At 41.1% G+C, this 23,534-nt stretch overlaps 2 protein-coding genes across 2 annotated transcripts in view; both read left to right on the top strand.

The window, feature by feature from the left end:
- The window catches only part of LOC112486982 (uncharacterized), a 6,033-nt gene extending 621 nt beyond the window's left edge, over positions 1 to 5,412 (top strand). Inside the window, exons 2-3 of the mRNA XM_025055320.1 lie at positions 1,178 to 2,733; positions 2,779 to 5,412. Coding sequence (XP_024911088.1) covers positions 1,753 to 2,733; positions 2,779 to 4,962 — 3,165 coding nt within the window. The 5' untranslated portion in view covers positions 1,178 to 1,752 and the 3' untranslated portion in view covers positions 4,963 to 5,412. The remainder of the gene's footprint in view (positions 1 to 1,177; positions 2,734 to 2,778) is intronic.
- Positions 1 to 23,534, top strand: part of LOC103382657 (nesprin-2-like) — a 42,133-nt gene that overhangs the window by 6,482 nt on the left and 12,117 nt on the right. The window contains exons 3-27 of the mRNA XM_025060521.1: positions 6,213 to 6,425; positions 6,756 to 6,914; positions 7,044 to 7,276; positions 7,408 to 9,472; positions 9,579 to 9,913; positions 10,060 to 10,204; positions 10,296 to 10,496; positions 10,642 to 10,901; positions 11,237 to 11,396; positions 12,298 to 12,453; positions 12,541 to 12,681; positions 12,774 to 12,950; positions 13,039 to 13,176; positions 13,615 to 13,800; positions 13,884 to 13,997; positions 14,105 to 14,257; positions 14,500 to 14,622; positions 14,761 to 14,898; positions 16,241 to 16,402; positions 17,155 to 17,232; positions 17,810 to 17,911; positions 22,109 to 22,315; positions 22,862 to 23,068; positions 23,160 to 23,270; positions 23,364 to 23,473. Of these exons, the coding sequence (XP_024916289.1) occupies positions 6,213 to 6,425; positions 6,756 to 6,914; positions 7,044 to 7,276; positions 7,408 to 9,472; positions 9,579 to 9,913; positions 10,060 to 10,204; positions 10,296 to 10,496; positions 10,642 to 10,901; positions 11,237 to 11,396; positions 12,298 to 12,453; positions 12,541 to 12,681; positions 12,774 to 12,950; positions 13,039 to 13,176; positions 13,615 to 13,800; positions 13,884 to 13,997; positions 14,105 to 14,257; positions 14,500 to 14,622; positions 14,761 to 14,898; positions 16,241 to 16,402; positions 17,155 to 17,232; positions 17,810 to 17,911; positions 22,109 to 22,315; positions 22,862 to 23,068; positions 23,160 to 23,270; positions 23,364 to 23,473 (6,074 nt within the window). The remainder of the gene's footprint in view (positions 1 to 6,212; positions 6,426 to 6,755; positions 6,915 to 7,043; positions 7,277 to 7,407; positions 9,473 to 9,578; positions 9,914 to 10,059; positions 10,205 to 10,295; positions 10,497 to 10,641; positions 10,902 to 11,236; positions 11,397 to 12,297; positions 12,454 to 12,540; positions 12,682 to 12,773; positions 12,951 to 13,038; positions 13,177 to 13,614; positions 13,801 to 13,883; positions 13,998 to 14,104; positions 14,258 to 14,499; positions 14,623 to 14,760; positions 14,899 to 16,240; positions 16,403 to 17,154; positions 17,233 to 17,809; positions 17,912 to 22,108; positions 22,316 to 22,861; positions 23,069 to 23,159; positions 23,271 to 23,363; positions 23,474 to 23,534) is intronic.

Below are 23,534 nucleotides of genomic sequence, written 5' to 3'. Positions count from 1 at the left end.
AAGTCTGACAGAGTAGAACCATCCTCTGTTCTTTCATTAGAAGATCAGGCAGTTGAAAAAGACGATCAGGCAGTAGAAGTTGATATTTCTGAAGAGCAGAAATTGTCAGAAGGGGTGCCAGAGGGAGATGCTCATGATGGGCCTCAGACTGAGGTTGAAACATCCGGTACTTTGCAGGCAGAGGACACTGAGGTTACAATAAAAGTAGAGGTGCAAGACATCAGCACTGAAGAGAAGGAGGATGAGGATAAGTTGGACAGAGTTGAACTCACTTCTGTTGATGTATCAGCAGTTGAAACATTTGAGACAGTAACATCTGCAGACTTTGTGCTACCTGAGCAAGAGGCTAAATATCATGAAGTTGATCAGCCTGATGATATTTTGAAAGATGTAATTCATGATGTCCCCAAGATTCTTGATGCAACCTGTGATAGTGCAGAGGCTGAGGAAATTGCAGTTGAGATAAGGGTTGAAGTTGAAGAAAGCAGCGCTGAACAGAAGAAGGATGAGATTGATACAGTGGAGCCTGTCTGTTCTGATGTATTAGAGGATGAATCAATTGTAACTGAACTTTGTGTAGAGGTGGTTCAACCTGCACAAGACGTTGATCAAAAGCAAAAAGAGACAGCAGATGTGTCAGAAGGAGATACTCATGATATAACACAGACTCAGATTGAAACATCTGATACTGGTGAGGCAGTGGAACCTACAATTAACATAAGAGTAGAAGTGCAAGAAATCAGCCCCGAGAAACAGGAAGGTGAGTCCCAGATAGATTCTGTGGAACCCTCCTCCCTTGATGTATTGGAAGATCACGCAGTAAAAAAGCCTGTTTCTGTAGAAGCTGGCATATCTAAAGAAGACATCCAGGGGCCACAGCAGGAAGACACCATTGATGCATCAGCAGAAGATGTTGATGTTACATCCAAAACCCCAGATGAATCAGAAATATGTGTTGAAAAATCAGCTAAGCCAAGCATCGACACAGTACATATAAGTTTCCTTGGCCAAATCTTGACAAAAGCAAAATATTTGACTTCTGCTGTTGTTGGGCGAGATGGGATTGCTGGTGACGTGATCTTGGTAGAGGTTGAGGACGACTTGGATGAGCCCCACAAGGATGTGGACTTTGATAAACTTGCAGAAACCCAAGACAAAACTACAACTTGTGTGGAAGCCTCTGTGGAAGCTGTCCTTCCTGAACAGGAGATTGAGGATCAAAAACTGGAAAAGCCTGCTGATTGTTCAAAAGAAAAAATTGATGAGGTCCCTCAAACATTTGATGACATTTTTGATGGTCCTGAGATTCAGGCAACTGCAGCAAAGATCATAGTAGAAGTGCAAGAAATCAGCACCGAAAAGCAGGATGATGTGGATAAGTTTGACAGGGTAGAACCATCCTCTGTTTTTTCATTAGAAGATCAGGCAGTTGAAAAAGATGATCAGGCAGTAGAGGTCGGGTTTTTTGAGCAAGACATCGAGAATAAAGAACAGAAATTGTCAGTAGTGGTGCCAGAGGATGATCCGGTGGCTGACATAGAGAAGATAAATGTCCTGGGCACAATATCGTCAGGATCTTTAGGCTTAACAGCTGCCGTTGTTGATGTTGGAAAGGCTGCAGCTGAAATCATCACTGCAGATGACTTAAATGAGTTAAAGGATGATGAAATCATTCTTGCCATTAAAGAAGATCAAAACAAAGTACAAAATGAAACCCACGTTGAAGTTGAATGCTATACAAGAAGTATAGACATGGCCACAATAGATGCTAGTATTGATGAGCTCACTGTTGACACAGCAGAAATACAACAAATCACTAAAGAAAATCAAGAGGAAATGGTTGAAATTAACTCAATGCAATCTAACGTCAATGAACATGGACAACAGCATTTCTTTGGCATTTCAACAGAAACGGTTCTTGGTGGATCTAGAACTGTGGATATTACATCTATTAGTGTGACTAAAGAGGTCCCAAGTTATGTTCCCTGTGAGCACACGGAAACAACATATCAATTTGAAACTCAAAAAGAAAGAGAGGTATCTTTAAGTGCTGAGTCTGAATCCTTTGATGATTTATCAGCAGAGCCACATGGGATTAAACCCTCTTCAGAAATCATTGAATCTCAAGAAGTTAACAAAACCCCTGTACAAATACTTGACAAACCTTCAAAAGGCGTCCATGTTACCCCCCTGACTTTGGAAGGAGCATCTGTTGGATTGGAGTCTGAGGATACTTCAGACTACTTTGAATCACCCTGTGTTCCTGTGTTTGACTCAGTAAAATCATCTTTTGTGGATGTATCAGAAGCTCACCCAGAGGAGGAAACTGTTCTTGCAAAAGTTAGTTTGTCTGAGCAATACATCAAATTTCAAGAAGCAAAAGAACCTGTAGGTGTTTTAAAAGTGGAAGTCTGCGATGTACTTCAGGCCACTCATGACATCAGTGTTAGTGCAGATACTAAACCAGTGCCAAACATTTGTGTAAAAACACATGACAATAGGGATCAAATTGAACTTGTGGAACAATCCATTGTATCAGGAGTTCAGCCCATTGAGATTGAATCAACAAAGCCTCTTGTTCTAGCTGACTCAAATACTCACACAGAGCAGACAAATGTTCTGGGTACAGTATGGTCAGGAGCGAAAGGGTTGACCTCTGCTGTTGTCCAGATTGTAAAGTCTACTGCAGAGATGATGACTGCTGATGACTTGGACAGTCCATTGGAGGAAGAACAAAAACTGGAAATGGCTCAAAGAACTGCACAGTGTGAAGACCTTGAAAACATCCCAACAGTGGAAGAACAAAAACTGGAAATGGTTCAAAGAACTGCACAGTGTGAAGACCTTCCAAAAAGCAATTACGAGACAGTTGATGTCTTCTGTCCTGTTGATACAAAAGGAAGACATCAGGAGAGCTACGAAAAGAAAGAAGATGCATTCCATCATGACTCTACTGGACTTCCCACTGTAGACCTGTCAGCTTCGCAGTCAAATGAAATAGTTGCTCTTGAGAAATTTCCCTTAATTGAACAAGTAACTGAACAGATCTGTAAGGGTCAGGAAGCAAAAGAAATCCAAACTGAAGTTTCTGCAGAAGGTATTCCAGGTCAAACTGAAAATGTAATTAGTGTAGAGACTGAGGAGACCACTGTGAAAATGGTATTAAAACTCCAAGAAATCCACACAGAAACACAAGAAGACTTGTTTCAAAGTGCCACCACTAATCAATTCTCAACTGATTCATCAGCAGATCGGGCTATTGGATTATCTACAGAATCTAAGGTTTCTGAGAAGGTTTGGAAGGATGATGTTCTGGACAATGTTGAAATGTCATCAGAAGTTCACAATGCACCACAATCCCATGATAAAACATTCAGCCCCCAGGAGGCTAAGGCAGTCATAATCAAGCTCAAAACAAAACTGCAAGAAATAAGCATTGAAAACCAAGTGTATGCTGAGGCTGGTCAAACTGACTCTACTAAATCATCAGGCAATCTTTTAGGAGACCATAATGTTGAAGTTAGTCTATCTAGGGAAGACCTTGAAGCCCATGGATTACAAAAGCCTGGTATAGTTTCAACTGAGTCAAGGACTGACACAGAACAAACAAGTGTCCTTGATATGAAAATATGGTCCAAGGCTAAAGACACTACTTCTGCTGCTGTTCAGTTAGGAAAGGCTACTGCTGGAAAGATCATGGGAGGTCATCTACATGAGTCAATAATGGATGATGTAGACATGTCAGAGATAGAAACATATGAGACTAAACAAGCACAACAAAGCAGCGATGAAACACAGGAACATGTATTTCAGATTGGCTCAACAAAACCACCTCCTACGGATTTATTAGTAGCTCTACCTGAAGACACTAAAACAACACCTGAAACATCCATACCTGAACAAAAAAACATAGAAAAACTTCAAAATCAAAAAATGCATGTCCAACAGACAGTGTCCAAAGGTTCTATTCATGATACACCTCAGACATCTGGTACTAGTGAGACCTCCATCAGGATAAGTGCAGAAGTGCAACTGATCAGTACTGAAAATCAAATGCATGGTGGTCATAATGACCCCAGTGAAGACCAAGTATTGCCAGAGCCTGATATTTGTATTGAAGATGTTCACGATGAATCTGAGCTTCTGTATGCAGAACCGCATTGTGTGGACACATCATCTGAGCTAAGGATTGACTCAGAGCAGATAGGTGTTCTGGGTACAATGTGGTCAAAAGCTAAAGATATAACCCGAGCTGTTGTTCAGCAAGGAAAAACTGCTGCTAGTATGATCACTGCTGATGATTTGAATGATCCTCTAATGGCAGATGAAAATACCAGCTTCCTGACAGACGAAGAACAAATCTTGGAAAAAAATAAGCAATATTTAGAATGTGAAGAGCTACCAGACAGCAAAGACATGGCGGAAACAGATGATTTGTCAAAATTGACCAAATCCCCATATGAAGATTCATTAACATCTGGGCTGGTTGACAACAAACTTTCTACAGAAACTGGTCAAGAAAATACATTTCAAAGTCCCATTGGGTCAGCAGAAGTTCATGATGTTCCTCTGACCCTAGAAGAAACATCTACAGTGTCCCAAGCCAAGCTAAGTAGTAGAGAAATTTCTACACAAATTCAATCAGCAGTCATTGATCTGAAAGAATTGAAAGATGTTGACAGTTCTATTAATAATGAGCCAGGTGCTTGTCAGTATCTGGATGAAACCTCGACTTTGGAGAAAATTCAGAGGGATGACAAATCTGTTAGGTCTCCATCTGATCACAGAATTCCACATGAAGGTCAAACAGACAAACACCTTACAAATACAGCAGCTGGTAAAGAAGAGCAGGAATTGGTCAAAGTAGATCTACAAAATATTCAACCCACAACAGCCACCAAGGGTGAGGTGAAGCTTCAGGGCCTTGAATCGCAAGAGGTAAGACCTAATCTAAGGAAATGATCTTTTTCTTCGGCTGCTTTCTTCAAGGGTCTCCACAACGGATCATCTTGGCTCCTATTTCTCACTTCCTCTATTGTTCATCAACTGTCTTGATGTTGTCCTCAACTACAAACATACATTTTCTTTGGGGTCTTCCTCTTCGATTCGGCAGCTCAATCTCCAACATCTGGTGTCTTTTATCTTCACTGTCTCTTCTTAGCTCCGTACCATCTTAACCATGTCCCTAATTGACCCTTTCTTCATCTCTTAACTGCAAAACCTTTGTTGTTTCTCTGTTCCATTCATTTCTAAACTTGTCCATCTAAAGCCCCCCCAGAAAGATATCAGTATCCTCATTACTCCCACCAAGAATTTAGAATTTTAGAATCATTCTCCAAATATCCCAAAACCAAAAATCACTGTTTAAATATTCCGTTTTACTCTTATTATTTGTCAGCTTCCACACCAAACTCATTTCTATTATTCTTTTCTTCACTTCTTCTGCTTGCTGTCCACATCTTTGGACAGACTTAATGGCAGAGACAAAAATGATCTAGTTTATTTTCATAGAAAATAGTCTTGTAGTTTGTGTCAAAGAAAAGATATCCTTGGAATTATTGTAATATAAATGTAAAATTAAAAAAAATATTAAAAATAATAATTACCAGATTTAAGTGATTTTTTTTAGAACCATGCTAAGTTCACCATAATAACAAATATTAGTTTTACATTTTTACAAAACTAAACTGGCTTCAAAACAGAAGAAAAATAAAAAAATTGCAGCACTTTTGCTGCAGGGAACTAACAGACCAAATCCAGTTTTATGCACCATTTGCTGCATGTGCATGTTTGCACTTGCTCCTTAACATTCTTTACACTCACACTTTACAGATTAATGCAAGTACAGTGTGAGTTTTTGTTTTATTAATTCTATAACATTATTGAAATAAATCTACATGTTTAATTATTTTTGTGCTTTCTACAAGTTTGGATTTTGGCATGAACACAACATTTACTTACTGTGATAGTAAATCCTCTGGCCCCTCAGGGTGAGACACGTCATATATGATATTGTATTACAGGGTATAGGGAGTATCTCTGCTGCACTGTCAGTTGAAAAAAAATTTAATCAAAAAGGCAAGGGTTGTTTTGAAAGATACACAGACAGAAAGTCTTTTCAGCCTTTCAGACACAGAGTAATGGTAGTCATTGTGGGGGTTTTTAACCTGCTTTAATGCTTTTATTTTTTTTTGACAACGTGACGTGAGCAGATGTGCGTTGATGAGGAGGTTTCAACAGCTCACAAACCATTAGGTGAGTCTTTCCTGGCTGAAGTCATGCAGTCAGGAGGCTCACCAGCTAAAGGAAACAAAGAAGAACAAAGCCTTATGTCAACTGAGGCACCTGGATGCTTCACCCTGAGGAATATCTTTACAGAAATGAAGCTACTGGCAGTAAAAGGAGCCCGAAATCAACTTATTAAGGTATTGTGGTTGTTTGTACTGGCATCAAACATGGAGTAACAGTTTTAGCTTCTAGCCATAAAATATTATAAATGTGAGTAAAGTGTCCCTTTACCTTAAGCTCAAACTAATTTAACATGTCATGCTAGATCTTTGAAGGTATTTAGAGATCTGTTGTATCATGTGTCCTCTCCTAACAGAGAAGATGTTGATTTTACTATTTTGTTGGTATTTTTTGCCCATCCCTGTAATAAAGATGTAAATTTTATAAGCCTGGTTTTATTATTAGAACTGAGCTAATGCTGTAAGACTAAACTAACTAAGTAATTCAACTTTACCTCTTGAATTTAGATTAAATCACAGCACGAGGCTCCGGAGAGCTTGATCACTTCCACCAGCAACGATGTGGAGGCATGTCTCAACAGACTGGCTGCACAAATCCTGTGCTACAAGAACCAATCAGCTGATCTCAGTCCATCAGCAATGGCACAGCAGTTGGAAGAGGCTCAGGTGAGGAAAATAAAGATTTGTTTAGTGATGGCATTATGTCTCAAAAAGATAGATGTTTCAGTATTTTCTCATAAATGTGTATAGTGTACACCACAGATTCTGACTGATATTCTCTTTTGTCGAGTTTAGCAGTGCAAACAAGATATCCAGGACCAGGTGTCATTCCTCTCCAAGCTAAGAGGAACTGATGCTGAAGACCAGGATGTGTTAGAGAGACAATGGAATGTTGCTGCTCAGGAGGCAGCTGACATCATCCAGATTAAAGAGGAACAACTTCAACTGGTCACTGATTACTGCAAACGAATCCAAACAGCCAGAGACACCTTGGAAAAACAAAAAGTAGAACTAGACACTGTGAAAATGTAAGTTGCTCAAAGTCTAAAATATAAAATTTGCTTGTGTGTTATGAAAGATCTTTTGAACCCAGTTTTTCAGGTGTGAAAACAAATGTTTTGTTATTTCCTTCCATTCTGAATGTCCATGTCTCCCACAGGTCTCCTGAACATAGCAGCTCCAAAGAGGCAGAAAAGCTGTCCTCTTTACAGAACAACATGGAGCAGAACTGGCCAGTATTTAAAGAACTGCAAGTGGCCTTCTCCAAGTTGAGCCCCTACCTCAGTCATTCTGAGCAAGTCTCTGTACAAGCTGAGCTGAAGGACTTGCAGAGGAAGTGGAGAGACATGGAAAGAGCCATTGAGAAAAGCCTTCATCACACAAATGTCCATCGCCACCAGATCTGTAGCCTTCAGGCACAAATAATTGCCCTTCAGGAATGGTTAGATGCACTTGACAGAGATCTGAGCGCCATGTCTCTTTCAGCAACACAGTGGAATTGTAAGACGGCTCAGCAGCTGATGGAGGCAAATGCAGAAGTAAAGTCTGCACAGCAGACATACGTCCAACTACAGGAGTTTTCAGAGCTTCTTCTTCTCAGCTCACAATGGGAGACAGAAACTACTAAAATACAACAGAGTCTCCAGAACATCAAAGATAAACTTGATCATACAGAAAAAATTGTGTCTAGTCAAATCCAGACCAGCAGCAACCCCATCATGGAAAAGATCATTGTTGTGATGAGGGATGGACTTATATGGGCTAAACAAACTGAGAGTGATATTGAAAGCAGAAGACGGAGGGTAGCCCTCCTCCCTGAAGAGGTTCACCAGCAGCTCCGAGATTTAAAAAAGCTCCAGTCTGAGGTAATGGGAAAACAGTGCCAATTGGAGGCACTGGTGGAGGAGGTGACAGAGCTCCTCCCACAGTTGGACCAAGAGGAAGAGGTGCCAATGGTCCGTATTTCTCTTCAAACCCTCACTCAACTCTCACACTCCACTACTGATAAACTGGCTGTTGCTGTACGAGAATTAGAGTCAGGATTACAGACCAGAGAGAAGATGTCAGAGCAGATTGCTGACCTTGATTCTTGGGTAGTGACTCATCTGCACAGAGATGCTTTCAGAAGTGAAGAAAGTGAGTTTAGAAGCCCAGCAGAACAGGATCGGAGGGTCCGTCAGGTGCAGGAGACACTGACTGAGGCTGATAAACAAGCTGCTGTCTGTGAGGCTTTGCTGATTAAAAGCAAAGAAATCTCTTCTGAACTCAGCATCTCAGAGAACTGTCAGCTTTTTGAAAGGATCACCAACCTCCGGGAGGACATTGGATACATTAGAAGCAATGAGGAGGTCAACAAGAGGGAGCTGGAAAAATTCATTTACACAACAACTTCTAACAAGAAAACTTTGGACAGCATTGAGCAGAGCCTGAGGCAGATGTTAGTGGATCTCAGCAGGCTCCGGTTTCCAATCACAGCAGAGACATTGAAACCATTAAAACCTTTCAAAAATTTGATTCGGGAGCATAAGACACAGGTTGATCTCTCACAATCTTGGATTTCACAGGAAAAGACACAGCAGCTAAACTTGGTCATCTCAGAAATCTACACTAAAATAATCAACCTGGAAAGAAAAGCCAGAGACCATGAAAGGTACCTGCACATGAGGCAGTTTGTGGAGGAACTCAGGGAGGAACTTCAAGTTCAGGTTCGTCACACTAAAGAAGAGAGCAAATCTCCTGAGGAGAACTACAACATTTGTCAGACCCTCATCATCAAGATTTATCTTGTCAAGTGGTTTTTTGAGGAGGCCAACGCTGAACTTCAGGTGATTTCTGCTGACCTTTACCCATCTCAGCTGTGTGATGAAAAACAGAGGCTTAAAGATAGCGAGCAGAACCTCAACACCATGAAGATAATGCTCTGCAACAACCTTAGCATCATTGAGTGGGATCTTTTGAAGGAGCTGGACCTTGAGTCAGTCAGGGAAGATGCTCAATCTTCTCTCTTTAACATCCAGCAGCAGCTTCAGGCACCCATCAAGATGGAGCCAAACGAAACCGCGATCAGTGAGGAATATCAGAAACTTATGATTCTGAAAAAGACTCTTGAGTCAAGAATGAGGGCACTGGAGATTTTGGAACAGAGAAAGGGAAGCAGAAAAGATGGAAACAAGGATCTGATTTCTTTAAAAAATGAAGTCATCAGTGAATGCGATTCAAAAATGGTGAGTTGCATAATATCTTTATACCCAAGTAGGAAAGTAGAGAGCAGAAAATATAGTCCTGTAAGTGTTAGAACTAATTATATATATATACATTCCTCTTTTTAAGGAACATGTTCTCAAGGCTAGAGAGACTCTCAGAAGTTACACTTGTGCTGTCAGAAGAGCCCTGCTGTTCCTGTGGGACATTGAGATCTCTCTGCTACCACCTTATGGCTCCACTGCAGTCTGCGCAGACAGACAGAAGGAGGTCCAGAAGGCTTTGTTGACATTGCAGCATCAATTCCAGACATATGTGGAGCAGCTCCAGAATCAGTTTGAGTTGCATCCACTGCTGTGCCCTGTGAAGGTGGAGCAGCTTCTAGAGACGATCTTGAGTCAGCTCCTGGTCAGGATGTCCACTCTGGAGGCTAAGGGACATGTCCAGCTGGACCGTCTCAGCAGGTTAAGAGTTAAAAAAAAAACATTTCAAGAAAGATGACCTTATATGAAATGTTTTGATATTCAAACAGGACAGGGTTGTTAAGCAGGTGTTGTCACCGTGTTGAGAAGGTTTTCTACTGGTTCAACATAATTCTCTTCTTTTTTAGATGTGCTGAACTTTACAATACATATGTGAAGAGCCGAGATGAAATCCTGCAGAGTTTGACAAAGGCAGAAAACAGCTTACTGCAGTTTATATCTCAGAAACCGACCAGTCTCTCTGACTGCACTGACCATGAGGCCAAAGTTAAAGTACGTTAACATAACACTAAGATTTTCTTAAAATAGTAAGCCCTATGGTTAGTTTTGTTGTTCACAGTTAAATCTCCATCCCCATTTGTAGGCTCTGTGTGAGGAAGAGGAGTCTCTGCTGAGGCGCCTGGACCAGCTGAGAGAATGGTGTCAGGAACCAGGCTGTAGAAAAGTCAGAGAAGCCACGATGACGTCCATCTGGAAGCGAACTTGGAGACTATGGCGATGCACCTGGGAGCTGACATTTCGAAGTAAACAGAGGATCACTGAGTGGAGTGATGTCACCAACAGTGTGAGTAGATCAGACTCACATTCATCCTGTTTGATTTAAAGTTTTTCTAACTTTGAATACCAATTGAGGGTAGTAGTAGAAGTAGCTCAAAGTTTTTTTGAGGCAGCAAAAGAGAGAAATTAAGTCTTGTTTGCATCTGTTTTAGGTAAGGAAGGCATCAGCTGTCCTGGACCAGGTGGAGGCGGAGCTTCCTAATAAGTCACAGTTGAAGGTGTCTACTGAGGAGCTTAATGACCTTGTCCAGTCCTGGGAACAGTATCAGGACAGACTGGACTGTGAGCACCGCTCACTGTCAGCGCTAGAACTGCGAGCTGCAAGGATGCTTGGAGTCCCCGCCCACCTTGAAGAAGCCCCTCCCACTCCGCTCTGCCAGCAGCTACAGTCTATGCAGGGCAGATATGGCAGGTGAGGAGTGTTTTCAGTTCATTTCATAGATTTGTTTTGTATTTCTGTTGAAAGTGAGGATCTTTAAAAGTATCTGTTAATTCAATGCCAAAATATTTGCTTTTTAAGTAGTTGGAAAGTTTAGCGTTAGTTTATGTTAGCGAATGTTTTCTAACATAGCATTACAAGAATATATAAATAATGAATATCAGCATAAAACAGTTCCACATTAGCGAAGGAAATGTTCCACACTACAGCAAAAAAAAAAAATTAGTAGTTTTTAATAATAATTAGTGTTTGATACATTTAATAGTAGTTGTGTTTGTATGTTAATTCATGTCTTTCTGAAACCACAGTGTGAAGCAGCAGAGCAGAGAGGGTTTGGAGGCAGCCAGGTCAGAGCTGGTGCAGAGAGAAAAGGTTCAGGAGGAGCTGCAGAGTGTAAGGGTTTGGCTGGAGGCTGCAGACGGTCTTCTGTCTGAAATGGAGCGGAGCAACAGCACACAGGAGCTGCAGGTGAGACAATCTATAAACCAAAATTTAAACCAACATTTGCCAAGGCAAATCACAGCAAGTGTGGGGCTGAATGTAGTGTGCTGCTGACAGTTCTCTGACTCATTTAGAAATGAGTAACATTAACTTCTTTTAGATTTACTTTAGCGATGCAAACTGACCACCTGAGGCTGTAGCGGACAGGCAGCCTCTGTTTTCATGTGAGTTAAAATACATGTGTAAAATACATATTTTTTCTTAATGGAAAAAACAAGTAGTTTCCTGAAATCAGAACTGGTCTCTACTATTTGTTTAATATAGGGCATTGTGCCAATTTGTCGGTAAGAGTAAAAGTTTTGGATAATACTGATTGCTTATGACTCATCATGATGGGAGCAGCATGAGAAAATGTCAAAAGAATGTGCAGATTGTCAAATATTAGATGGAATGAGGACAGAGTGACCGTTAATTATTGGATTTATAAATATATGTGAAACATCGAACCGTTGGCTTGGCCTCAGGCCCAGACTCAGTCTTTGACTGATACAGACTCACCGGCACAAAGAATGAATCTGCCCTTTGTCCTAGAACCTGAGCAGAGGCCAAGGTCTGTACACACACATACACACACACACTGTCTCTCTAGTTAGTCTCTATGAATGAAAGACCTGAACACCCCCACGACCTGACTCCCCTCTTGTACCAGACGCCTTTTGTTCACTCCTGTAAGTGGATCTTCCTGGTGGCCTCTGGAGTTTAGCATAGGTACTTGTAAGGACCACCATCTCATTATGAATTCCACAGCCTCATAGAAGCTGGGTTCAACCCTGAAACCCCTCTTGGACTAATTTATGCTCTATCGAGAAGCCAGAGTTTCGTTCTGAATCAAATGTGATTTTTGCTTTTCTACTTTCTGTTGTTTAAGGAGGTGCACAGCCAGCTCTTCACCCAGAAGGCTTTGCTGCAGCGCATCATGGAGAACCTTAAAATAAAGTACTCTGATGTAAACACACCTGTGCCAGTGGAAATCCAAGGACTTCTGCAGAAGGTCCAGCAATCGATGCAGCAGGTGGAAGTCAAGGTAAAGTTATACATCACTGCAGTGACCTTTTCACAGGTCATCCTCAGTGAAGGTCTAAACTTTGCTGGTTTGTGATTGGACTATAAGGTGGGTGAGGCAGTGGAGAGGAGTGGACCTGTCCATATGTTGGGGGCTAAGCTGGCTGAGATCCGTGCTGGACTAAGGTCCGTTGAGAAGAGACTGGATCAAAGAAGTCCAACGGTGATTGAGGCAAAGGTCACTCAGAAGGTAGGTGGAGGAAAGTCAGGGAATAAGTATGAGCTTTGTTATGATCACTTTAGCTATGACTTCCTATCTGATATAACTCTGTCTCTTTTCAGCGAGTGTGGGATGAACTAGACGTGTGGCACTCCTGTCTAGCAGCCATTGAGGTGGACATGCAAGACCTGGAAAAACCTGAAGAGGCTCTTGCCCTCACAGAGAGACTGGGGGAGGGTCAGCAGCTCCACTCTCAACAGTCCAAACGGGCCGAGCAGAGGACCACACTCCTCAGCAAGGTCAGGACTTCACGTCTGCCCTGTTGTATTTAACACATTGACCCCAATCTGATTTATGATTCTGAGATTAACAAGTTGATTCCCTTAGACTCACACATGGCTTCAGGAACATCGGGAGATGATCAGCAGCTCCAAGAGCTGGATGGCTGAAGCACAGTCATGGCTGGCTGCTCCCTGTGCCTACACTACTGCCAAAGATCTGAGCAGCCATGTCCAGTCTCTGCAGGTTGGTGACCAAACATTTCTACATGTTTGTGTTGTCTTCGTCCCAATTGTGAAAATCTTGTTTATAGATCAAGCATGGCCAACCTGTGGCTCAAGAGCTGCATGCGGCTCTTTGCCCGGTTTCATGTGGCTTGTACATTTATGTTGAATTTTGTTTGTGTTTTTTTACGCTATGTGAATCTCATGGGCGTTAACGTAAATGACTTAGGGGAAACCCAATTAGCACAGATGAAAAGATGTACATAGGAAGTTTTAACAGAGTGGAAGAGTCTTATATTTTTTTAAGGGATGGAGCAGTTCACATGTGCCCATGTATATCATGTGGCTCTTTGCAGTAACACGGTCAAATTTGTGGCTCTTGGCCTTTGACTGGTTGTCCATCCCTGCCATAGATCCTTGAATCAGGCTTTTATAAAAAAAAACTCCCTGCTTATTGCAGATGGTGTTGAATGACTCGCAGCAGATCCGCTCTACGCTGCAGGGCTTCAGTTCAGTGCTGCAGGAAATGTCGCAGGTGTGTGACATCACCAACCTCCAGCAGCAGCTTGTGGAGGCCGATCAGGAAGTGGCCAACGTTCAGGACAGCTTCACCACTCCTTTGTCCCAGCTGGAGCATGCTGCTGCTGTGAGTTCTCCATTTTATGGCTTAGCTTCTGTTAGCTCTTCTCTGACTTCAGCTTCTCATTTCTTTGACTGTTGTTTTTTCAGGAGGTGGAGGCCATTGAGAGCGAAGTTAGACGAATGGAGACTGATGTTGCAGAGATAAAGACTTTGTTATCATCTCCAGAAACTTTTCCTAGTCCCAGAGAGGAACGTCTGAAGGTATGACAAGGAAGCAGAAGCATCAGTATCATCAGGAATTAAATATAATCAATATGACAAAAAGAAGCTGGCACCAGCTTTCTGACTGGGATTTCTGACTTTTCCAGGCGGTAGAGCAAAGGATCCAGTCCATGAGAAGAACTGTAGCTGAGATCCAGAAGTGTAAACCAGGACTTTGTCTTCCAGACAAATCTGAAGAAACTTTAGCTGTCTTTGGTGTCGTGGATCACCTCCAGACTCTGCTATTGGAACTGGAAAAGGTCAGAAACCAACCAACCAACCAATGAACCGTCTGACTAACCAATCATGCTAAATCAGTTGTTCCTCAGTTCTTCAACAAATCATAACTTTTTTATTAAGATGTTTACGGTCCCCAACCAATAGATTCACCACCTAGAGGTGTATCAGTGCTATTGCTATTGTCTTGTTGCCAAGACATAAGGTGAAGGTCCACCAGTCTGGATTGACCTTAAACGGTCTCATGTTTTCTACCATCTTGCAGAAGGTGCCTGCTGTGTTCATCCAGCAGCCCCCGACCCCTGTCCAAACCAAAGCAGTGACATCAGAGCAAACCTCCACCATTGCTACTTCTGAGACGCTGAAAACCACTGTGGAGGAGGCCGAGGTGAGTCAAGGTTCAAGGGTAAAAGTATTTATTTTGCCAATATCTGAGGGAGGTGTGGGCAGTGACCCAGTACCAGATGTGAACACACCTGAGGTCTGTTGTTTTGCTATAATCCAAAAAAAAAAAAATTTTTCTTAGAAGGAGGAGCCAGAGGGGGGACAGATCAAAATCGCTCACATGAAAGAGGACATTCTTAAGAGAAGTGGAGCCACACTGCTGACTGTGGAGCATTCTTCACCAGAGAAGAGAGAGTCCTCGTCACATGACCCTGCTCAGGTAAGAGCAGCCTTCTTCCACTTGCTCATTGTTGCCAATACTGGTTCTTTTAAATTTCCTGAGTAGGTATTGCAGTTTCTGTACCTGTAGAGCTACAGTTTCAGGTGCTACTACAACTTAATTACAACACTGTGGCAGATGGGATTTGTGCTCTCGCCTTTACAGGAGGGAGATCACTGTATGTAGTTCCCCTGTTCTCCTGTGTGGGGGGATTTCTCTGGGTTCTCAAGTCTTCCTCCCATAGTCCAGAAACATGCAGGTTGAGGATCAGGTTAATTATTCACTCTTGAATGACCGTGGGTATGAACGTATGAGAAGTAGTCAGGATGTCAACGTTGTCAAGACATCAGATCAAAGACGTTAAACTGCAGGAAACAGGAAACAGGCTTCATTAAACTAGGTTACTTTCTCTCCTGAGCTGAGTCCAAGAAGATCATCAGCTTTTTAAGTCTGTTTCTCATGGTACACCTGTGTTACTGACATTAATCTGATGACAGGTGTGTAAAACCCAGAACCGAAGAACCACACACTTGACTGTGACATAAATTGTTATAATTTCTAATTATAAATTGCTGTACAAAGACTACTTTATGCTCTGTGCAAAGTACAGAAATGAAGCCTTTCGTCAGTTTTGTGCCTTCCTTAGATTAGTACACCCATACAAGGAAGCGCAATAAACCAATGACAGAACAACAACAGAAATGGAGGAACCCTGTCCACACAGACCACCACCGCCTCCTGTTCTGTCTCTGTTTGGACCTCCTTCTGAACAGAAACATTATTGAACTCACCACTGCCCCCTAGGGAATATATTGCTTAACAATAGCGACAGACAGTGAGGTATGAAACAAATGTACTTTGGTAAAGTGCCAGCACCAAAGTACTGTGTAGACCAGGGGTCACCAACGTGGTGCCCGGGGACACCTGGTAGCCCCCATGGACTACCTGAGGTGCCAGCAGGCTGTGTTCTAAAAATCAAACAAGTCAGCAAGAATGTCAGAAATGTTATTGTTACTGTGCATTTTTAAGCAGTTCCTCCTGCACTGATATTCAAATGGTAAGAAGAGTGTCTGCTATTGTATGTACCAGAACTAATTATTATTACATAATCTGTATTAAACAAGTAGCTCACTGTATTACTAAGTGCCCTTAAAGTAGCTCTCAGTTTCAAAAAGGCCAGTGACCCCTGGTGTAGACATTATAGACTTCAGTAGTTGTGGATTGTGGATTATAATTTTTTGTATAGAGGCGCAGCAGCACGGAGGTTCTTCTTGCAGCTCAGTGTTCAGGACACATGTTTGTTTGATTCAGACCCTCTGACACACTGTCTTTGCAATGTCAGCAGTACCAGCATGAAGGCAAGATTCAGGCTGAAGAAGCTTCAGAGACAGAAACAGACAGTGAGGAGCAGGGAGATGAAGTATCAGGAGGAGGAGCAAGAGGAGGAGGAGAAGGAGGGTTTTGGTGGTGGCTCTGGGAAACTTTCCTGGGCACTCGTCCTGAGGTAAAGAAGATTGCGAGAGCTTTGTTCACTTCTCTTTTTTCCTGCTCTCCTCTGTTTGTGAGCCTGGCACTTCAGCCAGCCTCAGGTCAGACACTCTTGATCCCACAACAGTGGTTCTGATCCTATAACTGAAGCTCGAGTGGCATCTCTGTAAACTAATCCCTGACTTGGATCACTCTGTTCTGCAGTACTTCTTGCTGCTGTCCCTCCACTCTTCATCATTTTTAATCCTCCATTTATCCTCCAGTTGCTCCTCTTCTTTATCTTCTCTCTGCTCAGCTGTCTCTGAAGTTGCTTCTTTCTTCTATAGAGGGCAGTGTTGAACAGCACATGCAGCTCTAGAGGCAGAGCTATACAGAAGATCAGTGAGAGACAGATGTGTGTGTTCTGGCTGTGTGTGGATTTAAACCCTACGTCAAATGTTAAAAAGACTTAAATTGAAAAAAAGATTTTTGTTTGAAGATTTTATCTCCCTTGGCCAACATTAGGTTGTGAAAAGTGGTTTAAAAGTGGTAATGGTTTATTACCATTTTAAAAATTGTTTCAATTTGGCCAGCGTTTATTTGTCGTTCATTTTGTAACTTTAAGCTGTTACTGTGAACTATCTTTAAACTCTAACCTATCTTTAATAGTAGAAAATAATGATTCAATATTTTGGGTTGGCTTCAAAAGTCTCTACATAAACATTCTTTGGTTGTGTTAACATTTATAGCTTTTAAGTGACACTTGATTGATTGATTGATGTTCTTCAGGAGTCGAAAGCTGTGGTTCCAGCAGAATCTGAAGCTGTTGATGAAGAAGTCTCGGAAGATACAGAAGAAGAGAAACAGGTGAGTGGTCGTTCGACTGAAGACCTCCTCACTGCTCATTCAACACTATGACTCAGACTTAAGGCTAAACAGTTCAATACATAATGTAACACTCAACCATTATTTATATATCTAAAGGTTAGCCCTGAAATGGCTTAAAGTTAGCCAAAAAAAATTAAAAGACTTAACTTAAACTTTGTCTAAAAAAAAAGTGCATCATTGTAATACTAGTAAGATTTTTTTAGAATTAGCTAAAAAAAACAATTATATTAACTGTTCAGGAAAACTTTCAAGTTTCAAACCAAAACTGCTACATTTTACCTCAAGTACTTTTGGCTAACATTTAGGAAGGGTGATTAAAAAAGTAATGCAAATAGGGATATCATGACGCAAGCCATAGGTTAGCCTCCAGTAGAGCCTAGAGATAGCCACAGTAGCTCAAAGTTAGTCCTGAACTAACAGTTGTTCTTAACTAAAGGAGAACCCAAAATAATCTGTCTGTAACCAAACTTCCATCCTTTAACACGAGTGACTGTGTTACTGTGTGATCCTCGCTGTTTAACCAGACTGATCTTCTAACCTGCTCATGTTTCTTCAGGATGTTCAGGAAACCACTGACACCACAGAAGAGGGTTCCCCTGAAGGAGCTTTTTCTAGACCTCTGGTCACAGTCAGAACCCAGACCCTGCTGGAGAGCATGGTAAACACATCCTCCTCCGTTAAAGCTTCCAGACCCGACTCTGGTTCCCAGCGGAGATGTGTCCTCTCCTAGATCTAGATCTAGAACCTTTCCATCTAGAGCAGACTCTTCCACTTAGTGTTCTCAACTGGACTTGTGTTTTGAACTGTAGCTCTTCTCACTTTTTCATCTGGTGTTGTAGTCAAGACTAGATGTTTAGACATCCTGTAGGAAACTGATAAAACTGACACAGATTTAAGTCTTTTTATAGAATCAAGTCTATTAAAAAAACTCATAGAACAGCAACTAGGCTGTTTTTGACTTGTGTACACCAAGACCACCATAGAAGCCACAAACGTTAAATATTGACCATAATATTTTCTTGGACCAGGTGTACATTTGTACAAATGCCTAAAGAAAACAAACAACCATTAAGCAATTGTAGAACCAGGTCTACTGAACAAAAACAAGATGTCAAAACTTATTTTACTATATAAAACATAAACAATTTTTTTTTTTGTTCTGACCCTTTAAAAACTGTAGAAGTGTGGATTTCTGAACTTCCACTCAGCATTTCAAAGAGATCCCAAAACTTCAATTCAGAAAAAACACTTATTCCCTCAATCCTACAGATGGTTTTTTTTCTTTTCTAATGTTAGGTCTAAAATAAAGTTTTACTTAATATGAGCTCAGGCCCTATCTGTGAGCCTCATGTGTCTTCTGGACTAAGACTTTCAAGATTTATGAATTTGCAGTTTAACCATTTTATCGTTATTTTTTAGCCTATATAACCTACTTTATTGATGTTTAGTTGAATTGAATTAGAAGTTCATGTTTGAATAGATGTTCAACTATGGGCCACTCTGTAACTGACAGTGGTTACCGCATGACCCAGTAGTTGGCGCTAAAATTCCCTCTCATTTTTGTTTTCTTTTTCTTTTAACTCTAACTAATATTTTTTCAAAATATTTTTTTTCATTTATAAATCTTTTTAATCAACTACTTTTGTACATTTTGACAGAAAGACACCTGGAGCTCATCTGTGGCTTTAAAAAAAAAAGTTATTTTTTTTCTTACTAAATTCTAAGCTTCTAACTTATAGACATTTAGTCCGGACCTTCTTCAAACCTAGACTAGAACCCTGGATGTGTTCTAGCCCCGACCTTTACTGTAGATCCTTCTAGAAAAGCCTCTCTTGAAACACTTCAGTGCATTTACATGGCAGAATGTATTCCACAGTCTGGCCTCCACAGTTTGATGCTGTGGATGTTTTGCTTTGTTTTATTTTTTTCCAGTGTTTGAATAATAAAGATTTTAAAGAAAATACATTTATTCAGTGTAACTTGTGCCACAGATGCACATTTCTTTGATGTTCAGGTTTAAGACGAATCTAAAACGACAGACTGATGTTCATGAGCATGTGTTTCAAACACAGTCTGGGATTAGGGTGTTTGCATGATGATTTCGGGGTCAGAGTTTTTTAAAAGATGTTTTCCTTCTGTCAACAGTGTTTTTTAAATGTCAGAAATGTTCACCCCTACTTCTGCTGTCTGCTGAGCTCAGTCCCCAACCTGTGTGTGTAAACACACAGACATATTAAAGCAGTTATTTTTCCTGCTTGCTTTTCTGTATCTGCCATTTTTTAAACTTTAATTACCAGAAGCTAAAAATACGTTGTTATGACAGGGTGGTTGTTAAATGCAGAGGTTTTCTACTTTAGTTTGTAATGGATTTAAGAGGAATGAGGCCATGGAAATGCACTGGTTTGATTAACAACAATCTGCTGCTGCTGCTGCAGGACAAAACCTCCAAATCTGATTTTTTTTTTTCAACTAAACAATTAGAACAATATTCATTTGGAAAATATCATTTTAACTGCAGTAATCTGTGATTTTTTTTTTTTGTAAAGTCTGAGGTGTTCAGACTGCTGAGGTTTTCTCCTGAGAATGCAGCTGCACTCAGACAACTCTACGTGACCTGATGAAGCACGTACTGAACCTGTACCGTTCTGTTGTCACACTTTCTTTTTCTGTCTACAAATCACAACGTGAACACAATTTCAAATAAACCCACAACCGTGACACAACCCTTGGTCTCCCTGTTTCTGTTTCAGAGCCCATTCACACAGACCTGCTGTTACAGGGACAGTTCATAGAGTAGCTGTGTGAGGCACTGACTCAGAGTCAGAGGTTTTAAAACCACTCATTGTGCTGTTTTTGGTCAGAGTTTCAGCCTGAAACCTGCAAGATCGGGCAGACAACAGTCAGAGGAATGGACAACGCCAGGAAATACAATATATGGCCACTAAACTAAATTGTCTGGTTTAGGTCCATGACAAATCCATTTGCTAGTTAATCTCACCATCACAGAACATCCTCTGCCTGTGAACTGAGGCTCTTCAACAGCCATACCAAAGTCCAGAGAGAAACTCTGTGTTTTTAGTACACAGTTCTACAGAAGCTGCAGTTGTACTTCTGTGTTCTTTGGAATATTTGTGTCACTAAAGTAAATTAAAGTGAATGAATTTCAAACACTGAAGTCGCAAATTAACTTGTGTGAATCAATAACACAAGCATTAGTTAAGTCAAAAGCTCTTATTTACAGAGATGTCTCTTCTCCACACCAAAGTCCATAGAGAAAATCAGTGATTTTAGCTGCTGTTCCACTGCTGCCTCCACTGGTCAGTTTGTGTCACTGGGGTAACTCTAAATCATGCATTTTATAGACTGACATTGCAAGATAACATATTAAAACATTCTGACTGTGACAGTGGTGGGTCATCATCTGTTGAGTGCTGTAATGTAAAATCACTATATTTTCTGATGGACTTTGGTGCAAAAGACTGAGCTGAGTGACTCAAACTGTAGTTTCCTGTTCAGAAAGAGGGTTTAAGTTTTTGTTGACAAAATTCACTCAGGACACAGCAGAGGTTTGGTTCATTTAAAAGACAAAAAAAGGTTGAAAAAAAATTGACCACAGTCACAGCATGTCCCACACACTAGTGACTGTGCTCCTGCTAACCTTCTAACACACTCTGGAACTGGATGCAAAGATGGAGCCAAACTCATTGATGAACTGAATAACTACTCAGAATTCAGCACTGAGGCCTCACACTTTCATTTGTAGCATCTTTAATTACAACTCACACTCTGACCTGTGTTGATGCTGCATCCTTTGCATTTTACACTCAGTTGTTGATTTTTATTCAATGTTCAACTAAATATTTAAGGTGGTCATTTAAGGTGAATTCTTTTAAACAGCTTCAAGGTCGTCAGTGTTTGCTCTGAAATGACCGATTGCCTTCAAAAATAGTCCTTTGTACACAGGATAAATGCCCAGGCTCAAAAGTATTTGTGGTTAAGCTATCTTTTAGCAAATTCCTTTAGCACACTTTGGCTAACCTTTTTGCAACATATGCTTTGTTTTTGGACTTACAGCTGATTTTTTAACTGCACTGACCAACTTTAAACTTTTTTAGAATACTTTTTTGCCCACATCACAAACTATTTATATATATATTTACAATTCGCAGACAAACTGCTCATCCGTGGGCCTCTCCCTAGCATTTGTGTTTTAGCTTTTAATTAGCTCCATTTTACTGTGCCTCAGTTTCTTTTAGCCTCGTACTATGTACAACAAAACCTTTTTAAAAATCTCATAACAAATTGATTGACTTCTAGAACTTCTGTCTCAGCAGAACTCCGTGTTCCAAACCTGACATTGGTTTATTGACTCCTGTAGGTCACAGTTAGATTATTGTTTGCAGGTAGAAGAAAAAGAACTCGGATTTTGAAAAGTTTCCACAGTAAATAATGTCTGTAAGGTTTTTAAAAGATCAGTAACAGGGACAGAGTGACACAGTGTGGAGTCAGCGTGTTTGTCACCAGTGTTTACTCCTGACTGTAGCTGCGCCCCCTGCAGCCTCAGGCCACTCCTCTTTTTTTGACATGATTTTTTTTTTAAAGTCCTGTCACTGGATCTCAGGTTGTTAAACCAGGAAGTGGTGTCAGGCCACAAGTGGGCGGAGCCCCGTCAGACAGAAAGGTAAACAGAGAGAGACAGTTGAAGGAAATGTGCTGAAGTGAAACTCAGGTGGATCCAGGTCAAAGTCTCAGATCTAGTCAGATTCAGGTCTCAGGTCTCAGCTTGTTCCACTCTTAGACTCTGACCGTGGAAGTTCAGGGAACCTCAGACTTTTCTATTGTGTTTGTGTGACAGGGCGGGTCCCAGACAGAGCCTGGTCCTGGTTCTGGTTCTGAGTCCGCTTCTGGATTAGATGAGGAAGTTCTCCATGTCTGCCTGGAGAGGGCTGATCAGCTGGAGCTGTGGTTGCAGGAGGCCCAGAGGATGCTGGGAAAAGCCACTACTGCTAAAGGTTCAGAGGTCATGCAGGAGAGTCTGGAGTGGCAGCTTCTCAGCTGTCAGGTAAGACACGCAGCCTTTGAACAGGGGGAGGGGTCTAATAAAAATCTATAGGAAAAAAACTAAAAAGGAATATTTGACATATTCAGACAAAATTTGATTAAAAATACTTTTGACATTTCAAATGATGATTTAAAAATATTTTAAAAATGTTTAATAAATTGTCATTTATTTATAAAATAAAATACAATAAGAAAATAATAAATTATTTAATTGACTAATTCTTCAAATTATAAAAATAAAAGTCACAAAGACAAAATGTTTTCGTTATTTTTTTATTTGATAGAAAACTACACGATTAACTAAACTCAAACTCAGGTTTTAGGTTTTCATTAGGTTTTCATTCACAGATCAGTCTGGTCACATGACTGTGCTGCTGCTGCTGAAACTTGAACCTCCATTAAAGTTTTATCCTGTCACGTGATCAAAGGGTCACAACATCATCTCATGTTTGAATGAAACAAACAAACAGCAGAGCAGCTTTTGTTTTCACTGAAAATACTGGGAAGATGTAACATTTAGTAATTGGGTGTTGGTGCTGATGTTTAGGAGATGTTCCTGGAGATCGAGCAGAAGTTGGCAGATCTGTCCTCACCCAGATCTGGATCTGAGCCTGGATCAGTCAGATCCCAGCAGGAGGCAGCAGAGCTTCTCTCCTCTAAACTAACGCTCCTCAAAGAGAAGCTGGTCTCCTTTCAGCAAACACTGCAGGACAGACAGGAAGTGGAGAAGAGGGCAGAGGTCACAGAGACGCAGGTACGACCAACAGCAAATGTTCAATGAACACAATGGAAAATATACTGTACTTCTTCCTTATTGATCTCCTTTTTGGCCCCTGTCTTCTCAGAAGTCACAGCGCCCCCTGAAGTCCAGGCTGAAGCGCAGCAGCAGTGTTCAGGAGATTTTCTCTTCACCCAAAAACAAACTGCTGAGACAGAGCAGCCTGCAGCAGCAGCAGGTTTCTGTAGCATCACTCTGCTGCTTTGACATTTTCAGCTTAGTGAAATGGTACACTCATGTTTGTTTTTTGGTTTATTTGTTTGTGTTGCAGGAGTTGGAGCATGAGCTGAGTCAACAGATTGGACTGACACAGGCCATCATTGACCTGCAGGGCAGCAGACCTGGACCCTGTCAGGAATCTCTAGAGCTAAGGTCAACCAGGTGTGTGTGTTATTATCACATATTTATGACCTATGAAGGCCTGAAGTATAAGATGCCACAC

This window comes from Cynoglossus semilaevis, chromosome 1, assembly GCF_000523025.1.
Source record: "Cynoglossus semilaevis isolate Cse_v1.0 chromosome 1, Cse_v1.0, whole genome shotgun sequence".
Classification (NCBI taxonomy): domain Eukaryota; kingdom Metazoa; phylum Chordata; class Actinopteri; order Pleuronectiformes; family Cynoglossidae; genus Cynoglossus; species Cynoglossus semilaevis.
Note: the sequence above shows the minus strand (reverse complement) of the source record. Positions and strands in the feature narration are given on the sequence as shown.